Source organism: Thunnus albacares, chromosome 13 (genome assembly GCF_914725855.1).
Source record: "Thunnus albacares chromosome 13, fThuAlb1.1, whole genome shotgun sequence".
NCBI lineage: Eukaryota > Metazoa > Chordata > Actinopteri > Scombriformes > Scombridae > Thunnus > Thunnus albacares.
In genome coordinates, this window is record NC_058118.1 from 32,360,865 (window position 1) to 32,379,872 (window position 19,008).

General features: G+C 40.4%; 2 protein-coding genes across 2 annotated transcripts in view; both read right to left on the reverse strand.

The window, feature by feature from the left end:
* Positions 1 to 3,774, reverse strand: part of LOC122995113 (NLR family CARD domain-containing protein 3-like) — a 381,835-nt gene extending 378,061 nt beyond the window's left edge. The window contains exon 1 of the mRNA XM_044370132.1: positions 3,678 to 3,774. Within this exon, the coding sequence (XP_044226067.1) occupies positions 3,678 to 3,742 (65 nt within the window). The 5' untranslated portion in view covers positions 3,743 to 3,774. The remainder of the gene's footprint in view (positions 1 to 3,677) is intronic.
* A 532-nt stretch (positions 3,775 to 4,306) lies between these two features.
* LOC122995883 (NLR family CARD domain-containing protein 3-like) overlaps positions 4,307 to 19,008 on the reverse strand; it is a 29,005-nt gene continuing 14,303 nt past the window's right edge. The window contains exons 11-13 of the mRNA XM_044371267.1: positions 14,773 to 14,819; positions 14,148 to 14,640; positions 4,307 to 4,355 (exon numbers count right to left, since the gene is read on the reverse strand). Coding sequence (XP_044227202.1) covers positions 4,307 to 4,355; positions 14,148 to 14,640; positions 14,773 to 14,819 — 589 coding nt within the window. The remainder of the gene's footprint in view (positions 4,356 to 14,147; positions 14,641 to 14,772; positions 14,820 to 19,008) is intronic.

The window sequence follows — 19,008 nt, forward strand, 5'->3', positions numbered from 1 at the left end:
CGCTCAGATGGACGAAGCAGAACACCTTGTCCTGGTACAGCCCTCTCTCCTCTTTAAAGATCTGTGTGAACACTCCTGAGTACACTGAGGCTGCTGTGATATCGATGCCACACTCTGTCAGGTCTGATTCATAGAAGATCAGGTTGCCTTTCTGCAGCTGCTCAAAAGCCAGTTTTCCCAGAGACTCGATCATCTTCCTGCTCTCTGGACTCCAGTGTGGATCTGTCTCAGCTCCTCCATCATACTTGACCTTCTTCAGTTTGGACTGAACCACCAGGAAGTGGATGTACATCTCAGTGAGGGTCTTGGGCAGCTCTCCTCCCTCTCTGCTTTTCAACACATCCTCCAGAACTGTAGCAGTGATCCAGCAGAAGACTGGGATGTGGCACATGATGTGGAGGCTTCGTGATGTTTTGATGTGGGAGATGATGGTGCTGGCCTGCTCCTCATCTCTGAATCTTTTCCTGAAGTACTCCTCCTTCTGTGGGTCAGTGAACCCTCTGACCTCTGTTACCATGTCAACACACCAAGGAGGGATCTGATTGGCTGCTGCAGGTCGTGTGGTTATCCAGAGGCGAGCAGAGGGAAGCAGTTTCCCCCTGATGAGGTTTGTCAGCAGCACATCCACTGAGGTGGACTTTGTAACATCAGTCAGGATCTTAGTGTTGTGGAAGTCCAGAGGAAGTCGACACTCATCCAGACCGTCAAAGATGAACACAACCTGGAACTCTTCAAACCTGCAGATTCCTGCTTCTTTGGTTTCAGTAAAGAAGTGATGAACAAGTTCCACCAAGCTGTACTTTTTCTCTTTCAGCACATTCAGCTCTCTGAAAGTGAATGGAAATGTGAACTGTATGTCCTGGTTGGCTTTGTCTTCAGCCCAGTCCAGAGTGAACTTCTGTGTTAAGACTGTTTTCCCAATGCCAGCCACTCCCTTTGTCATCACTGTTCTGATTGGTTCATCTCTTCCAGGTGAGGCTTTAAAGATGTTTTCTTGTCTGATGGTTGTTTCTGGTCTGTCTGTTTTCCTGGATGCTGTTTCAATCTGTCTGACCTCATGTTCATCATTGACCTCTGCAGTCCCTCCCTCTGTGATGTAGAGCTCTGTGTAGATCTGATTCAGAAGGGTTGGGTTTCCTGCTTTAGCAATCCCCTCAAACACACACTGGAACCTCTTCTTCAGGTTAGACTTGAGTTTACGTTGACACCTTCCAGCAGGAGTCCCTGAATGAACACATAGGAAACAGGATCAATGAATGAAGTATGAAGCAAAGATTTAAACATTTCATTCCCTCAAAGAATGAGTGAATAAAACATATTTTCCTCCATCTGTTGAGACATCAGTAAATTCCTCATTTATCCATCATGTTAAATCTTTATAGAAATCCTCTTACTGCTCTGCAGACGGTCAGCCAGCCATTCCTGCTTCATTCTCCTCAAAAAAAGCAGTGTGATCTTCAGAAATGCCTCTCTGCTGCTCCTCCTCTGCTCTTCCTCCTCACCGTCCAACATCTCCTCATCCTCCCTCTGACTCTCTAAGCATTCTTGGTAATCTGGACTCAGAACCTTCTGCATCTTCTTCAGCTCGTTCTTCACAAAGGTGAAGATGTTCTCCTCCAGCAGCTGGAACAGAATACTATATGAATGACACAATCAAACTGAAATTATGAAGCAAACATTAGATCCATGTTGGACAGACTGACAATCCACTGGTCTACAAAGTGCAGCATGGAGATGATTGTGAACACAATAGATGTAAAAGTAGTTGTTGTACATGTACAGACCATAAATATGGAGTCCAGGTGTGTTTGATGCTGCTGGGCAGACTGACCACTGGGAACCTCTGAGCTCTCCTGGTCCACTCTGTGGAGGAATCATGAAGAATGAGCTCACATTATGTCTGTCCACACAGAGACAAACACAAGCTAAAGGTCCATCAAGTGATATTTGGATGTGAACAGAGAATCAGATGACTCCCTGTAGTGGTAAAGCTTTACTAGTCCTGCTGATCCCACTGAGAATCAACAGCTCAGTCTGTTTGTAGCTTTCAGCTCAGTGTTTTGCTTCATCAGTCAGTTTGGTTTAGTCCCAACAGCTCTGAACAACCCTCCATACAGCTCTCCCTCCCTCACTGTACACTGCTGGAGTGCCCTGGAGCAAGGCAGCTACAACCTCCAGCTGCTCCAGTGGAGCTGCTCAGTGTCTGCCTGTATCAGACTGGTTGAACTGGGCAGCTCCCAGTATGAAAATGACATTTAGGTGAGAAAGTGAGAAAGTCGGCAGGTGTCATGTCTGAGGTTTTTGGACGTCTTGTGTTTGAGCAGGTTGAGGAGTATTTAGTCAGATACAATATGTTGTATGAGCTTCAGTCTGGCTTTACAGCAGCAGACTCTACTGACACCTGTCTTATTCATTTGTTTGATTTTATTAGACAAAACCTTGATGGAGGAAATTATGCTGACTTGCAGAAAGCTTTTGACACAGTGAATCATTCTGTACTGTTGTCAAAGTTACAGTGCATGGTGTTTGGACATACTGCTGTAAAATGGTTTATTTCTTACATTACAGGAAGAACTCAAGTCTGTGATGTTGAAGTGGTTCTATCAGAACCTCAGGATATTACATGTGTGGTGCTGCACGGTTCTATTTTAGGGCCTCTTTTATTTCTTATGTATATAAATGATACGACAGCTGCTGTGACATGCAAGCTGCTGCTGTATGCTGATGATTCTGCATTACTGCTATCTGGGAATGATGTCAGTGAAATTCACAACTCTTAGTAATGAATCAGAAAGTGTGAGAGAGTGGCTCATAGATAACAAGCTTTCAATACATTTGGGTAAAACCCAGTCAATCCTGTTTGGAACAAAGACGTCAAGAACAAATACACTGAAAATCTTTTGTAATGGAACTGAAATTTTATAATATTTTGTCTCATATTTAGGAATAATATTGGACCAGTCACTGTCCTGTGAATCTGTTGTTGATGAAATATTATCTAAGAGTGGCAGCAAACTTCAGTTCCTGTTTCACAGACTAAGACTCTTTTTGACTTTTCTGTTGAGAAAAGCCATCAAATTGTCTTTGTTGTACTTTGTGTTTTGATGTGGGCGTTTATTATTTTCTTCAATTTGTGGTGATTCAGTTTTATGTTGTATGTCTTGTGTTTTGTCTTTTAACATCTTGGGTTCATGTTGGAAATAAGTGTTTTCACTTTAACATGTTTTTTATGTTTGTAATGTATAAATAAATCATATCATGTCACTTTTCATATGAACAAGCGAGTGCAACACCATGAATGTCTTCCAGGAGAGACTGTCTGAACATGTGATCTGTTATCTCCATATTTAAATGATTATCACGTCTCCTCCCTCTCTATGATGGCCGGCTTTTCACTGACGTGGTCGGACGACACGTCGTACAAACCAGTTCTTTTCTAGCATAACCCGACGTTTACTGTCAGTTACAGCTTACATCTGATCAGCAGATGGACGTCCTCCTTTAAAAGTAATGAAATCATCCTTCGACCGGCCGCTCTTAAAGGACAGACAGCTGGGTTCAGGTCCAGGAGAGTCTGGTCTCTGCTGCTGGATCCTGAAACAACAACAGCTCTGATAAATGTGCATGTTGGATAGAAATGAAAAGTCTGTTCAGTCTTTGCAGCTTTACATTCTGACCTTCCATCAGCAGGTTGTCCAGGTTTAAAATATAAAGGTTTATCCATGGACCTGTCACTCTTCATGGACACACAGCTGGGTCCAGGTCCAGGTCCAGGTCCAGCAGAGTCTGGTCTGTGCTGCTTCTTTGTTCTTCAACACAACACACACAGAGCTCTGAGTGTGAATAATGATGGTGGAGTGATGTGAGTGGAGAACAGTGATGGACAGTTAGAGATCCTCATCTCACCTCTGAGCTTTGGTCTGGCTGTCATGTTCCCCACACAGAGAGCTTTTAGAGGGAGGGACTCCCTCCTCTCTGTCCTCACACTGATCCATAGCAGAGAAACACCTTCACACAAACACAACAACAAGCTCATTCATTACAACAAGCTGCACATCACACCAGCACTGCAGTTACAACGGCGTCATTCTTGATTCAACCACCAGATGGCAGCAAAGTAAGACATTATTCTTCATTTCCACTGAGGTTTAATGTTTAATGTTTTACTTTCAGAAGGTTCCAGTTCTCTGTTGGCTTTTCATTTACCACTATAGAGCACATTTAATGGAGATGAGCTGCTGGTGGAGTCAGCTGTGTGGCAGAAGAAATAAAAATACTCACCAGGTGAATTCAGATCCACATCCAGTCACAGAGTCTTTGTAGCTTCACCTGCAGAGGAAACACAGAGAGAGAAACTGCTGCTGATTCTCCTTCATCAGTCCTTCATCATCAGTCTGAGGACTCTGGTTTTCTATGGAGTCATTTGTACTTCTTGCTGTTTTAATTAGAGATTGTACTGAATGACACTTTATTGATTAATAACAGTTAAGCAGCATATCACACTCAGAGGCCTGACATGTATTTCAACTGATGATTTAGTGAATATACATAAAGATACTGATGCAACAATTTTCACAAATATCAGTGGAGACAAAACTTGTGAAGTTTGTCAGACACTAAATGTGTTCTCTCTCTTTTATCCCCGAGGAGATTAGAAGGAGCCACAAGATCACGTGAATGTTTGTATTTCAGAGCATCAATGCATCATATTTTTATTTACATTCATCTTTATTTATGGTTCTGTTATAGTTGCTACAGCTGTGTTATATTCTATTTGATCTTGTGGGAATGTTGTCTGTCAATCAGTGTTAGATTATAAGGATCAAAGTACAGATGTTTCCATGATTTATGGTTGAATTAATGGAGCATCATCATCATCATCACCATCATGTACAGTAAAGATTAAAACAGGCAGAATAAGAGAGAACAATCTGTCTGACTCAACACTAAATGCAGTTCTGTACAGCAGAACAAAGATCTTCCTGTGATGAGGCATCACATTGTAGTTTAAACTCCGTCATTATTCCACAAACAGAGTTTACTGTGTTTTGATGACAGTGATTCACTTTGTAGTTTATATAATGTGACATTGATTTTATATTGATATAGAATAAAGATACTGAATGAAGGTTTGGCAGCAACATAAACTTTAGTTTCTATTGCTGCAGCTCTTAGCTTGGTTAAAATACTGAATATCATCAATGAAAAGATGTTTTCAACAGTTTGTCTGTGATATAGTTTAGAAAGATTCCAGAGAATATTATTTAATGACTTTTATTAGCTGTTAATCACTAACCATACCACCTGTGAAACAAAGTCTCCCTCACTACCAGCATGATACTGGTTATTAAAACATGCACCAGTTTAAAGGTGACTGAATGGGGCGACCCTTCATACTGACACTAAACTTCTCTGACAATGAATAAAATGTTTTACACAAACAAACTCAAGACTGTTTGAAACCGTTTGAGTTCATTTGATGTCAAACTGTCAGAACATAATCACATGACTGTGTTTAAGTGCAGTTAGTGACGTGTTGAAAGCTGATAAAATGTGTATCTGTCAGGTTGGTGAGCTGTTGTTGACTTGCTAGCTAGTGACAGTGTTCCTAATATAACTGCAGCACATTTTACTGTTTGATGAACAATAAATTCACTGCAGAACATCTATTAAAACATGGTTTACTTTTACTGCTCAACATTAAACACAACTAAAGACGTGCAGACGTGGAACAATGTGTGGCACAGGGGTAACATTCATTAAGACCTGCATTATTGTCTCTGATGCTGTGAAATACACGCAGGGCAACAGGGCAGTGCGTAATGTTTGTGCAGCGACTGAGTGAAGCTTCATTACTCCTGAGACACACACTGCTGCTGCTGCTCTATCTTTCTACATAGAGTTGGCTTTGAAAATTGCCATTAATAATAGCATTTTCATATCATTTAAGTATAAATTTCATTTACATTTAGTTTAGTCAGAAAAAGATTAAGAAGCATGTGCTCAATTGCTAAAACTAAATAAATAAATAATATGTGAGGTGAAAGTGGCTTTCTTTCTGACGGGGATGGTGGTGTCAGTCACATACACTCCTCACAAAGGACGGGGTTTTATTGATTATATTAATCATTCTGCCAGTTAAACCCTGCTGTCACCGCTCCAAGTGAATAAAATCCCTCCAGACGACACCAAGTTCCCCAAACGAGCCAAACACACCAAAACCTCCAAACTGTCAGGAGGGAAACTGACAACAAATAAGGAAAATAACACCAAATCTCTGCCTGGAAGCAGGAGAAACAGCAGGCAGGAACTCTGGTTGGAACTGATCTGACTGAAAGTGAGCAGGAGTCGAGAGAAGAAGCTCCGTGTGTCACCGACTCTTTTTACTGGAGTTCCCTGCCAGAGAGGCTTCCTGCCCCGGCTGCACCGCGCAGGCTGACCCGCAGTGGTGACATATTCTACAGATATAGACATTGAAACCATAGTGATGGTATGATGTTATTATGACTATTAACTGATCATTTCTCTGTCTATTTTTGCTGAGAACCGCGCCTTACGCGGAAAAAACAGGCGCGACCCCGAATCTCTAGATGACGCGCCGCAGCAGCCGTGCGTGAGACGCGCTGTTTCTTCTGCTTGTAAATAACAAATAAAGTTATGTACAAATGTTGTAAGTTATTGATCTGTGAACACTGACTCAGTACTGTCAGCTGTTATTGGACACTTTGAACAGTGAACCTAAAATGGAGGAAAACTTCCAGCATGTTGATTTGTGTTGACTGTTAGTAGAGTTCTGAACTACAGATTTCTGCTGTTTCTACTGGAACTAAACTAACAAGATGAACAAAGAGTCATTCAAGAGTCAAACAGTGAAAACTGTCACAATATAAACACAATAAAGTCACAATAAATACCTTTAGAAGAAGAAAAGAAGCTGCGACACGACGACAACAGAAAGAGAAACTAAACTTCAACAGGAAATAACAGAGAGAGAGAGAGAGAGAGAGAGAGACATAGAGAGACATAGAGAGAGAGACATAGAGAGACATAGAGAGAGAGACATAGAGAGAGACAGAGAGAGACATAGAGAGAGAGACATAGAGAGACATAGAGAGAGAGACAGAGAGAGAGACATAGAGAGAGAGACAGAGAGAGAGACATAGAGAGAGAGACATAGAGAGAGAGACATAGAGAGAGAGAGAGAGAGAGACATAGAGATACATAGAGAGAGAGAGACATATAAAGAGAGACAGAGAGAGAGACATAGAGAGAGACAGAGAGAGACATAGAGAGAGAGACATAGAGAGACATAGAGAGAGAGACAGAGAGAGAGACATAGAGAGAGAGACAGAGAGAGAGAGAGAGAGACATAGAGAGAGAGACATAGAGAGAGAGAGAGAGAGAGACATAGAGATACATAGAGAGAGAGAGACATATAAAGAGAGACAGAGAGAGACATAGAGAGAGACATAGAGAGAGAGACAGAGAGAGACATAGAGAGAGAGACAGAGAGAGAGAGAGAGAGACATAGAGAGAGAGACATAGAGAGAGAGAGAGAGAGAGACATAGAGAGAGAGACATAGAGAGAGAGAGAGAGAGAGACAGAGAGAGAGAGAGAGAGACATAGAGAGAGAGACAGAGAGAGAGAGAGAGAGACATAGAGAGACATAGAGAGAGAGACATAGAGAGACATAGAGAGAGAGACATAGAGAGAGAGAGAGAGAGAGACAGAGAGAGAAAAACAGCAGGAAATACCAGAGAGATGAGAGAGAGGGTTAGGGTTAGGTTACACAAACTGTTACACCTTCTGACAAACAAGTTTGTGAACGCTTTAGAATTTTCTGTATTTCTGCATAAATATGACCTAAAACATGATCAGATATTTACACAAGTCCTAAAACTAGATAAAGTGAACCCAATTAAACAAATAGGACAAAAAAAACATTTTTTTCATCTTTTTCATTTATTTATTGAGGAAAATTATCCAATCTAACATATGTGTGGGAGGCAAAAGTATGTGAAGCCTTGCTTTCAGTAACTGGTGTGACCCCCTTTTACAGCAATAACTTCAACCAAACGTTTCCAGTAACTGTTTATCAGCTCTGCACATCAGCTTGGAGGAATTTTAGCTCGTTCCTCCTCACAGAACAGTCTCAACTCAGGGATGTTGGTGGGCTTCTCACCATGAACTGCCTGCTTCAGGTCCTGGTGCCATGGGCTTAATCAGGACTACGTGCACACACTTAATCACGTGCACGTATTTGGACTCAGTTGAGCATCAGGGTGTAAAACAGTATGCAGTTTACACATGTGGTGGGAGCGGGAGGTCTCAGATTTAAGGATACAGCCTGACTACACCACAGTAGTAGACAAACACTAATCCAATAAAGGGCACACAGGTTCATTCACTAATGAAAGTCAAAGATGTGTTGTTCCCGATATCAAAACTACAACGTTTATTTGAATGTTCACAAGTTAAAAGGCAATAACAAGGGTTTACACACACACACAGTCACTCAGCCAAATATGTACATCAGTGTTCTTCACTATTTTTTTCATGGCAGGACACTTAGATGAAGTAAATCTGCCAACTAATTTGTCATATCACGACATACAATATGTAACGCAGCCAATACAATCTGAATTATAGGCTTACCTTAAAGCTAGGGTATCTAATGTATTTTAGAAGCATTTTTGTTATAGTTGTTGAAATTCTCTGTACATCCCGACAGCCATCAATAAATCAAATGAAAATCCAGTATGTGTGACGGTTGCAGGCCTGTAATAATCCCGTCCAATCATTTCATTCAGCCTGAATGAAAAGTCATTTTATAGCAGGTTTCAATCTTGTTCTTTGACTTGTGTTAGTGGGATGTCTCTACATTCCAATAACAGATTGTGCCTTTAAAATATTTACCAGAACAGTAATTCATCTAGATACAGCTGTAATTTCCTCACCAGTTTTCCTGCTTTGAATGTGTTGGTGTCTATCAGATGACGCCTGCGTGGCCTCTGTGTTTCTCTTTCATCCTTAAACTTTTTCTTTCAATCTTTTTGAAAGTTCTTTACTTTCTGCTTGTTTTCCTTTCAACATTATTACATCCTGCAACTCTTCCTCACTTCTGTCTCCTCTCTCCTGATTCCTTCACTCACTCTGAAAATATAAAAAGCCTTCCTTTAAAAATCTGAGTGAGCATGAAGCAGAACTTTAACTTGTATGATGTTAATTACAGACATTGTGGACAAAACACACAGCGGGGATGCATCATCAGCCCATCTATCTAAACTATCAAGCTAACGTTACATTAACATTAACGTTACTGTAAAGTAACAGTCAGGCTAAAGCAGCAACAGATAGATAAACTGGACGCTTAAATCACTGATGTCAATTTAAAAGAACTTTAGCTCCACTTTTTGCTGAAGAGTTTTTCTAGCTTCTTACTTTGTGCTGCTTTTTCTGACATTATTATTTGATGCTGCGCGTCAGTTAATGTCATATATGATCCTCTGAACTCTGATTCATTCGTCTGCCTGCTGGCTTCAGCACGGAGGGTTTGTTTGATTAAAAGACCCGCGCAGCAGGAGCGGGCGGTGGATTGTTGGTCACCCCTCGTTAACAGTAACAGCTGTCTCCGTGTCTCATACAAGGATACAAAGTTCAAACGGAAAACAAAACGAGCGCTCCCAGAAGATACAACAGAAGCTGCGGTAGAAAGCCGCTCTGAGCCTTTAACAGCTTTCTGTGTAAACGCTGTTTCAGAGTTTAGGAGGTGGTTAAACGGCGTTTATGTGCGTTTAGTCTCCGTTACAGCCCTGTGTATAACTGTACAAAAATAATCCGCGTAGTTTAAGCATCACTCTTTAGCAAAAAGACTGTGACTGTTCATCTCTGTTGCTGTGGCGATGTTTTGGTGTGAGAATAGTTTGGGCAGCGTGAAGCGTGAGAGTTGGCAACCCTGAACTAGGAGCAGGATCTCTTCACCAACATGTATGCCCAAAATGACAACGACATGACATCACATCCAGTTGATAACAAACACTGACCCCTTAGTTTAAAAACATGTGTCACACATCTACAATAGATTTATATTCACTTTTCTTTCTCAATAGATTTAGTCTTTATTGTCTTTTTGTTTTCACAGCCTGGAGGAGACAAAGTTTGATTTTTTCTGAAATGTTGTCATATACAGTTTATACTGTATTTATACTTTATATATATTATATTATATATATTATATATAAATCACTTTAAACTACAGAGACCTGAAACCTGAAAAACAGTCAAAACTTCTTAGTAGAGTAAAAAGAAATATAAAGTTTTATACTTTTCAATTAAAACTTCATTTGGTTTACTCTTCTAATTATTCCATATTTCACAAACATTTAATCATTTATAACAAATGAAATAAAGCATCTGAAGTTATTTTATCTTGAATTATCTTTATGTAAATATTATTATCTTTATTTATATTTATTTAAAAATGAATTGAAGGTTAAAAGAAAAAATATACAGATTGATATTTTGACATTTTTGAACTAACTGTGTGTTTTATTGATGTAATCGGTTCATTTTTTACTCCTGATAACATTTTGTTGTTGTTTGGAGGCTCCGAACACTCAGACAGTTTGTTATCGACGCCACAGAGAAGAACTTTTACTTATTGTCTCTAAATTAAACCTCAAATCCAAACCTGAACCTGGACTTTTTAAAACTGTGTTTCTGTTTTAATGTCTTCAGAAAACACGTTTCAGCCGTCAGCATCATTTCACTGGTTTCATTTACATTTTACAGCTGATTTTAAAATTGTATTACTTACCTTTAAAGCAGGACTTGGACTGAGGATGTGCTGATATCACACTATGACTATCACAGGTCAAAATATCATGATTAACAGTATTATCATGATAATCATTCAAGTTCCTGAAATCCTGCTATTAGTGCTAAAACACAGATAAATGACACAAAGATCAGCTTGTGTTTTATTGACTGAATATTATTCTGTGTGTTGCAGCTTTGAAAACAGTTGATTAAATACAGTTTAAACAGTAAAGAAAAGCAGCTTGTTGACTGGAAATCACTTTAAATGCAGCTCAGAGTTTCTTATAGAAACACATTCATAGTCTGAAATTCATGAATTTTTCCTGATGAAATGGATGGATTTGAAGGTCGGAGCTTATTTAACTAATTCAAATACTGGAGTGTTGAACTTTGTATGAAGTGTTAACAGTTCAATTCATTTATAAAAGGCACATCAGTAACAAACAGCAGCAGAGAACATTCAGACCTGTAAGCTGCTGCTCTTCAGTGTGTTGGCAGCTCAGGTTAATATAGAAAGTCCTGAGCAGAGATGTTGGATCTGGACTGATCTGACCTGCTTCTCTGGTTATTGTGCCTGTGAGCAGCAGAAAGCTGCTTCGTCGTGTCTGAACAGAATCAAACTGCTGATGAAGACAGAACAGCTGCTCTGTGTTCACAGTGTCTCTGAAAACAACAATAATCACAGTCAGAAACAATGTTTCACCACAGTTTATTGTAAAAAGGTTTCCCGCCACATCTCTAACTGGGACTGACTGACTCCAGAATATATAACAGACCTCTAACAGCCTGTGAGCCTGAACGTGGTCTCAGACCATCAAACCAGTTTCTGCTCACTGATCCCAGTTCAGTTCTGTGACCAGAGAAGATCAGACTGTCGACATCTGTTGATTATTATTATTATTATTATTATTATTATTATTATTATTAATATTATTATTGTTGTTGTTATTTGAGCTGTGATGTTTAAATCACCAGACTGTGATTCAGGTTTCTGCTGCTAGATGGAGACAAACAGACAGAAGCTGCTTTAAGTTGCAGCTTCATTTAATTCTCGTTATATTTACATCAGTAATGACTCGACACTCTTAACATGTCAAGTGAACGAACACTGAAATCAAACTGAATAATCTCATTAAATTCCTCACAACCCAAAAACCATTCAGACACTTCATACAGAAAAACTGCTGAATTATCAGACTGATACTTAACTGTTTGTATTTTCAACATGTTTCACTTTTACAAGATGACGAGCAGCTGATCTCAGGTAAACCTTCCAGAGCTGCTAATGTTAGCCTCAACTCTGATATATCACATCTCATCAGGACCGACTCCCACACAGCCCATGTTCCAGTCCTGAAGGCTTTTTCTAACGTGACCTGTGACCTCACAACCCTCCAGACTCTAAATGTACAATGACTGGAGATCACTTTATTAGGAACACCTGTGCAGTCTGATGCGATCCAACACAACAGCTCTGCCATCAATTCTACATTTACAAAGCTTCTACATTCTCAGTTGTTGTTGACGTTGTCAGAAAGGTGATAATTGTATTTTATATTTATTATTGAGGTGGTAGTGGGGCTGCTGTACTGGACTGTGTTATATTGAAAAGTGTTCCTAATATTTTGCCCTCCTGATGCTTGTTAATGGGCTGGAATAAAACCACACAATGGAAAACATGATGGAAATATGACATTTGTCTCCTCTCTCAGTAGAGTCCCACTAGATACTAGTTTTCTTTCTCTGCCCACAGAATTTGTCCTGAACATCAGCAGACTGTTAAACTCCTGCAGCTGTAAAACTTTCTGACTGAAGTTTCATTTACAATCAAAGCTAAAAGCTCAACTTGTTCAACAGACAGGAAAACTTCTGCACACGCTCAGTTTGGGGAAACCTTCCTGAAAATGGCCTCGAGTACAGAAAGAAGAAGCAGCAAACACCTGCTGCCTGGTTTGAAATATGAAAATAAATAATAAATGAAGTTATTTTATCTTGATTTATCTTATTTATTTAAAAACCAACTGAAGGTTAAAAGAAAAAGTCTTTGTTACAACAATAAAGTGCAGAGAAAACAGTTTTCTTTGTTTTGGATGATTTCTCATCTAATTTAAAGTCATTTATAAATGCTGTAACCTTCAACACTCTCACCTGTATATAGAAACATTTGTTGGAGCAAAGTAATGTTTGTGATATGATTTATTTATTTATGGATTACAGACACAAAACAGAAATCCAAGTGATAACATGTTACAGTGAAAACACGTATTTCCAACATGGTCCCAAGATGTTAAAAGACAAAGAAACATAAAGAAACACATTCAACATAAAAACTAATCAATACAATCCTGAAATACAAAAACACACCAGCACAGTTTAAGAAATGAAGAATAATAATAGTTAACACTTCTTTTTTTATTAGAACTAGTGCAGAGCCCGTTCAAAACGTGTCTGTTCAGAACGGACAGATTGATTATTATTTCTCAAGAACCACATATATATGTATCAACTGACAAACGTATCAATTAAAACCATAAAGATTTAACAAATGAACTGGTTTAAATCCAGTAAGAAACTTCACCAGTGAGACTAAACTGAGGTTGAACCGTAGAAGCAGTTTTGTTGGTGTCTGCTGGAAGGATTTGTGGCAGCACTTTACCTTCCAGCTGGGTAATAACAAGGTAATAGTGGGTAATATTTGATAATAACCAGCTAGTAATAATGCTAATTAACATGTAAAAGCTTGGTATTAACAATGGCTATAACTAGCTAATATTAGATAATAAGAATCAGAATCTCATAATTAGCATCATTCCAATATGATATGAACGCAGCATAAAAGCAGCCACACTCCAGCTGCTGAGCCTCAGCCGTCACCATTACAGGTGTTCATTTAACCAGCCAATAGGAGGCCTGTTGTTCTGACCATCATTTGTCATGTGATCTCTAAATAAGTGAAGGAATCAGGTAACACAGTTACTATGAAACTACTAGAAGAACTACAACTAAACATTGTGAAGATCCCATTCCCATTATCCCATTACAGTTCAAGCCTTTCTAATACACTAACAACAGAAAACAACAACAACTGGACTCAGTTTATCATTTGATTCATTTTACAAACAAACTGTCAATCATGTGGAAACCATGTTTACATTTACAAGCAGTGAGAGATCATGTTGGTACTAAATACCATCAGCTGTGTGTGATCCTGTACAGACTGAACTATCTGGTCAGCAGTGAGAAAGTTTCTCTAACAGGAGGAGACTCTTCCTCCTACAGACCACACAGAGACACTGAGGAACCAGACCAGTTAGGCCAGACCCCAAACCCAGCACACAGAGGCTGAGTGAATGTGGTGTTGAAGGTGTGGAGGTGGATCAGTGTGTCAGAGGAGACTCTGTAGAAGGACAGAGTGCCAGCAGGACAGTCCACATACACTGCTACTCTGTTAGAGACAGAGGAGGAGGAGGAGGAGGAGATGGATGTTGATCTGTTATTGTGCCAGACAGAGTAACCACCATCATCAGAGCAGTCCAGACTCCAGGACTGATCATTCCATCCAAACCCACAGTCATCACTGTTTCCTTTCCTGCTGATTCCTCTGTAACTCACTGATACTTTAACTCCTCCTCTCCACTCGACCTCCCAGTAACAGCGACCAGTCAGATCATTTCTACACAGCAGCTGAGACCAGACATCAAATCTGTCTGGATGATCAGGATATGACTGATCCTCATACACATATGTCACCTTCCTGTTGTTGTCAGACAGTTTGAGTTTTCTGTTTACTGTGTTTGGATCCAGTGTGAGTCGACAGAAATCTGATGGAGAGAACGAGACACAATACAGCTGCAGTTATTGATCTATCATCTGTTTGATGATGACATCATCTTCATCCTCAGTAGGATGTGAATGAGCTTTGTTTTGATGAATGAAATGAAAAACACACTTACACTTCCTCAGACCTGGTGTCAACCATCGGACTCCAGCAGGCTGCAGCCTGAAAGGAGGAGGGGGGTCAGAGCAGCACGTTCTCTTTCAGCATGCAAACATGGACATGACATCACTCTAGAAAAAGCAGCTCTGATCCTCATCACACTGAGCTGCTTTGCTGTTGCTAGGCAACACAACCGTCCATCACATCACGTCGCACCACGACTATCGACAGCAGCTACATTCAGCCAATCAGGCGTCTCAAAGTCAAATCATGTCAACAATGAGACTTTTTCTTGTCAGACTCAGCAGTTTGTATTGTGAACAGATGACAGGACTGTTTAAACTGATTCACACTAACATGAAAATGATAAACCGCCTGTTTCTGTTTGTCTTTCCTCAACAATCTTTGGACGACTGACAAGTTATTTCCTCTCACACAGGTGGAACATTCCTGCATGATGGTTACAGCTGACGATCAGCTGCAGTCTCAAGAGTTTGAGCTGATTTACTGTCCACCTGTCTGTCCTCACCTGAGAGCGTCCACCTGTCTGTCCTCACCTGAGAGTGTCCACCTGTCTGTCCTCACCTGAGAGAGTCCACCTGTCTGTCCTCACCTGAGAGAGTCCACCTGTCTGTCTCAGTCTCACAGTAATCAGTGAAATTTTCACTAAATTTAATCTCTTCGTGTTCATTGACACCATTTTTCCTTTTTTTTGGTGACAGTCAGCAGGATTTTCAAACTAATGTATTTCAGGTGGAAGCAGGTTTCGTTCCTGCAGCAGGTTTTTTTCTGTCAGTTGGGACTCGGGAGCTCAGAGGCTGGATTGTTTTTTCTCATTTGTTCTTCATTTTTAAACTATAACCGCTACATCACTCAACATTTAATCAAGATTTGATCCTTGTTTTCATGTTTTTATTCTAATATTAGCAGTCTGGTGGGACCGGAGAGGACGCGCTGCGTATGAGTATTTTCCTCACTGTTGATTTTAATATCTTTAACATTTCTCAACATAAAACATGAAGGCGTCCTTGATAACTCAACAATATGAAAGGTTGTGACCAAGTTTTCTTGTCAGTTTTGGACGATAGCGGAAGCGGCTACATTAGCCTACCCATGATCCTCAGCCACCGTTACTATGGTGAAGACGCTAAAGCTGTGACATAAACTATATTCAGTATAACATTATACAGCAGGGCCGGACTGGGAAAATCATTCAGGCTGGGAAATATAGCTCCAGTCAGTCCAGTTTATCAGCGGGGGGTCTGGGGGTCCCCACTAGGAAAACTTTACTTACAAAGACTTGATTTCCTGCATTCTGCTGAATTTTAGTGCATGTGAATAACAAACTAATGAGCCAACAGCTGCTTAGTACAATGTAGTGTTATGAAGCTGAAATAAAACCAAAGGTACATATCATTAAGGAGGGAGACGACACTACTACTACTGTGGCACCAACGCTGCTCTCTACACCTTCAAAAAGAAACAAGCAAGAGCACAACACCCTCCTCAGTTTACTGATATACACTAACAGTTACCCATCAAAGGTTCAAATAGTCCTTTAACCAACACAAACATTAAATAACACACATCTTTAAGTTCCAACAAATGACAGCAGCCTGAATAGTGACAGAAGACGTTGTGTTGTCTCAATCATTTTAAATTATCAGCTCAAAGTATGAACTCACTCACTGAAACTTTCACCAAAACACATGAATTTTATAATAATATTGACCACATTAACTAGACTACATATGCTAATTAGCTTTAGCATTGACGAGACGATGATGACGCATCAGTAACATTAGCTACGTTAGCTAGCTAGCACGTTTATTTCCCTTTCTTTCTCTCTCTCTGCTCCACCCTTCCTCTTTATCCACCGCCCATCTTGCTGCTAAATCATTTAGCCTCTAAATGCACTTAATGCCAAAAGAAACGTGTAACTGCCAACTACTCTCTCTGTTTCTCTGTTTCTCTGAGGCTAGCTGGCTGTGCTAGCTGGCTGTGCTAGCTGGCTGTGCTAGCTGGCTGTGCTAGCTGGCTGTGCTAGCTGGCTGTGCTAGCTGGCTGTGCTAGCTGGCTGTGCTTCCTAACATGCTGCGGCTAACGCTCCGCTAGCCTCTCAGCTAACGTTAGCCTCGGCTCTCCATGTGGATCCAACCGGAGCACCGAGCCCCGGTTTGTTATTCAGGTTAAAGCGGGAAGAAGCAGCGGGTCTGTCGGGCAGCTGAGTGAAGTGCAGCCTGCGGAGGAAACACCAGGACCGTCAGGGTGAAACAGTCCGCGGAGGAGCTGCTATGTTCGGCTGCACAGATAGGAAACCCCTCGGCTGACAGGAGGTATCACTCTGTCTGGAAAAAAAAACAACTTCTTTTTGGTTTATAACGGCGGTTGTCAACCAGCGTATTAGGTGCATTACCGCCACCTTCTGCTCCGGGGTGTGGACCAGAGATTAAATCCTACACATTAATCCTGTCTGTCTAATAAACTCAAAGAAAACTACTGCTGCACCCACTTGGCAGGTTCATTAAAGTTTGAACACTGAGCTCCTGAAGTCCAGTCTTCCTGAGTTCTTCCTTCATATATTGTCTTTATTGATCATATTTAGTACAATCTATGCTTGCATGCATAATAGTCTCCTCAGCCAGCTGGAAAAAATATGTGCATATATCTTATATATGACGTACTTGATATATTCTCAATACCAAATACACCAAGTTGGGACTTGTGTACTTGCTAGTTCAGACTTGGCAAGTTGGACTCAGTAGTACAAACTTGTGAGGACGAGAGGACGCAGTAGATCATTCTGCAGCTGGAACAGCAGCAGCTCAGCTTCAACACACCTACCTGACTGTACTGTGACAAAATAATCTCAACTCAAAGCTCCACTAACACTTTTTATCTCACAAAACAAAAACCTGACTGACAGAGAGATGCAGTAAATGATGTTATTCAGTCTGTAATGTAGCTATAATAAAAATCTAAACTGTTATGTAGCATAATAAAATAAATGAAATGAATCTGTTCATTTGAATCCATGTATATGTGTGTAAATGTGGTGATATGTGTACATGTGGAGCTCCAGAGGCAGCGCTGCTGTTCTGTCCAGTAAAAACATGAAGCTTCACTTTACATTCAGACAAACTAATGTTGCAGCTACAATTGTTAGATTTCATCTGTGAGACCAACATTTATCTTCCAGAAGGAATTATATCATATATCTAAATGCTGCGGAGACATTAGAGCCAGCGGTGAATCAGCAAAGAGCTGCAGATCAGTTCATGGATCATGTTCTCCCCGGGATGACCACATGTTGACCGGCCGATCATCTCAGGAGTCGGGCTGCTAGCAGCTGAGATGAGCGGCTGGTCCAAACATCTCCCAACACATCCCAGCAGGTTTACAGACTGGAGTTACTGGGATAAACTGGCCACATGTTGGAATCTACATGTTACTTTCTCTCCTGAAAACATTAAAAATTAATAAAGTCACATATTAATAATCCTACAATTCAAGTTACAACAGCTTTTAGCCTGACTCAAAGTCTCCGCCATCGCTGCCGGTTGGTGTGAAATGCATTCTGGGATACTTGGATGCTTTTCATTACGCTAACGTGTCTCCTGGTTTCTCTCACTCGCGTCTCTTCTCCCAGCGAGGATGAGAGAGAGACGTGAGGACGGAGGAATTTAATTTATCAAACGGGACGTCGTCGCTCACTCCAGCATCATTTTGAGGATACAAGTTGTCATGACGCACTTCACCCTAAATGTCAAATATGAATAAGTCAACAATAGAAATGACTAAGTAACAGTTTAAACTGTAAAGTTTGCATTTAAAATTCATGTACAATGAATGAAGACTTTACACTGTTACTTAATCATTTCTACATATTGATAGCTGGAAGGAAAACAGCTGATAACTGCTCCAGTGTTTAATCATTTGATTATAGATCTATAGCAGCGTCTGTCTGTCACAGAATGAGACACAAACAGACAATTTAAACCTGTTAATTACTGAAAGAACAGAACCCACATAAAGGAACAATAGAAACAGCTGCAGCCTGCAGAATATGTTTAAATAAAATGTTGCTTATTTAGTTTGTGAAAGTCTGACGTGCTTTTCAGGCTCAGGATGGTTTTATAGGAGACGCAGCTGTGTGACGTCATGTTTTCCTGAAGGAGCTGAGACGCTCTGAAACACAGAAGAAGAAAGGAGAAGCCTTTTGCCTCATGAAGAGAAATAGTAGAAAGTTTTA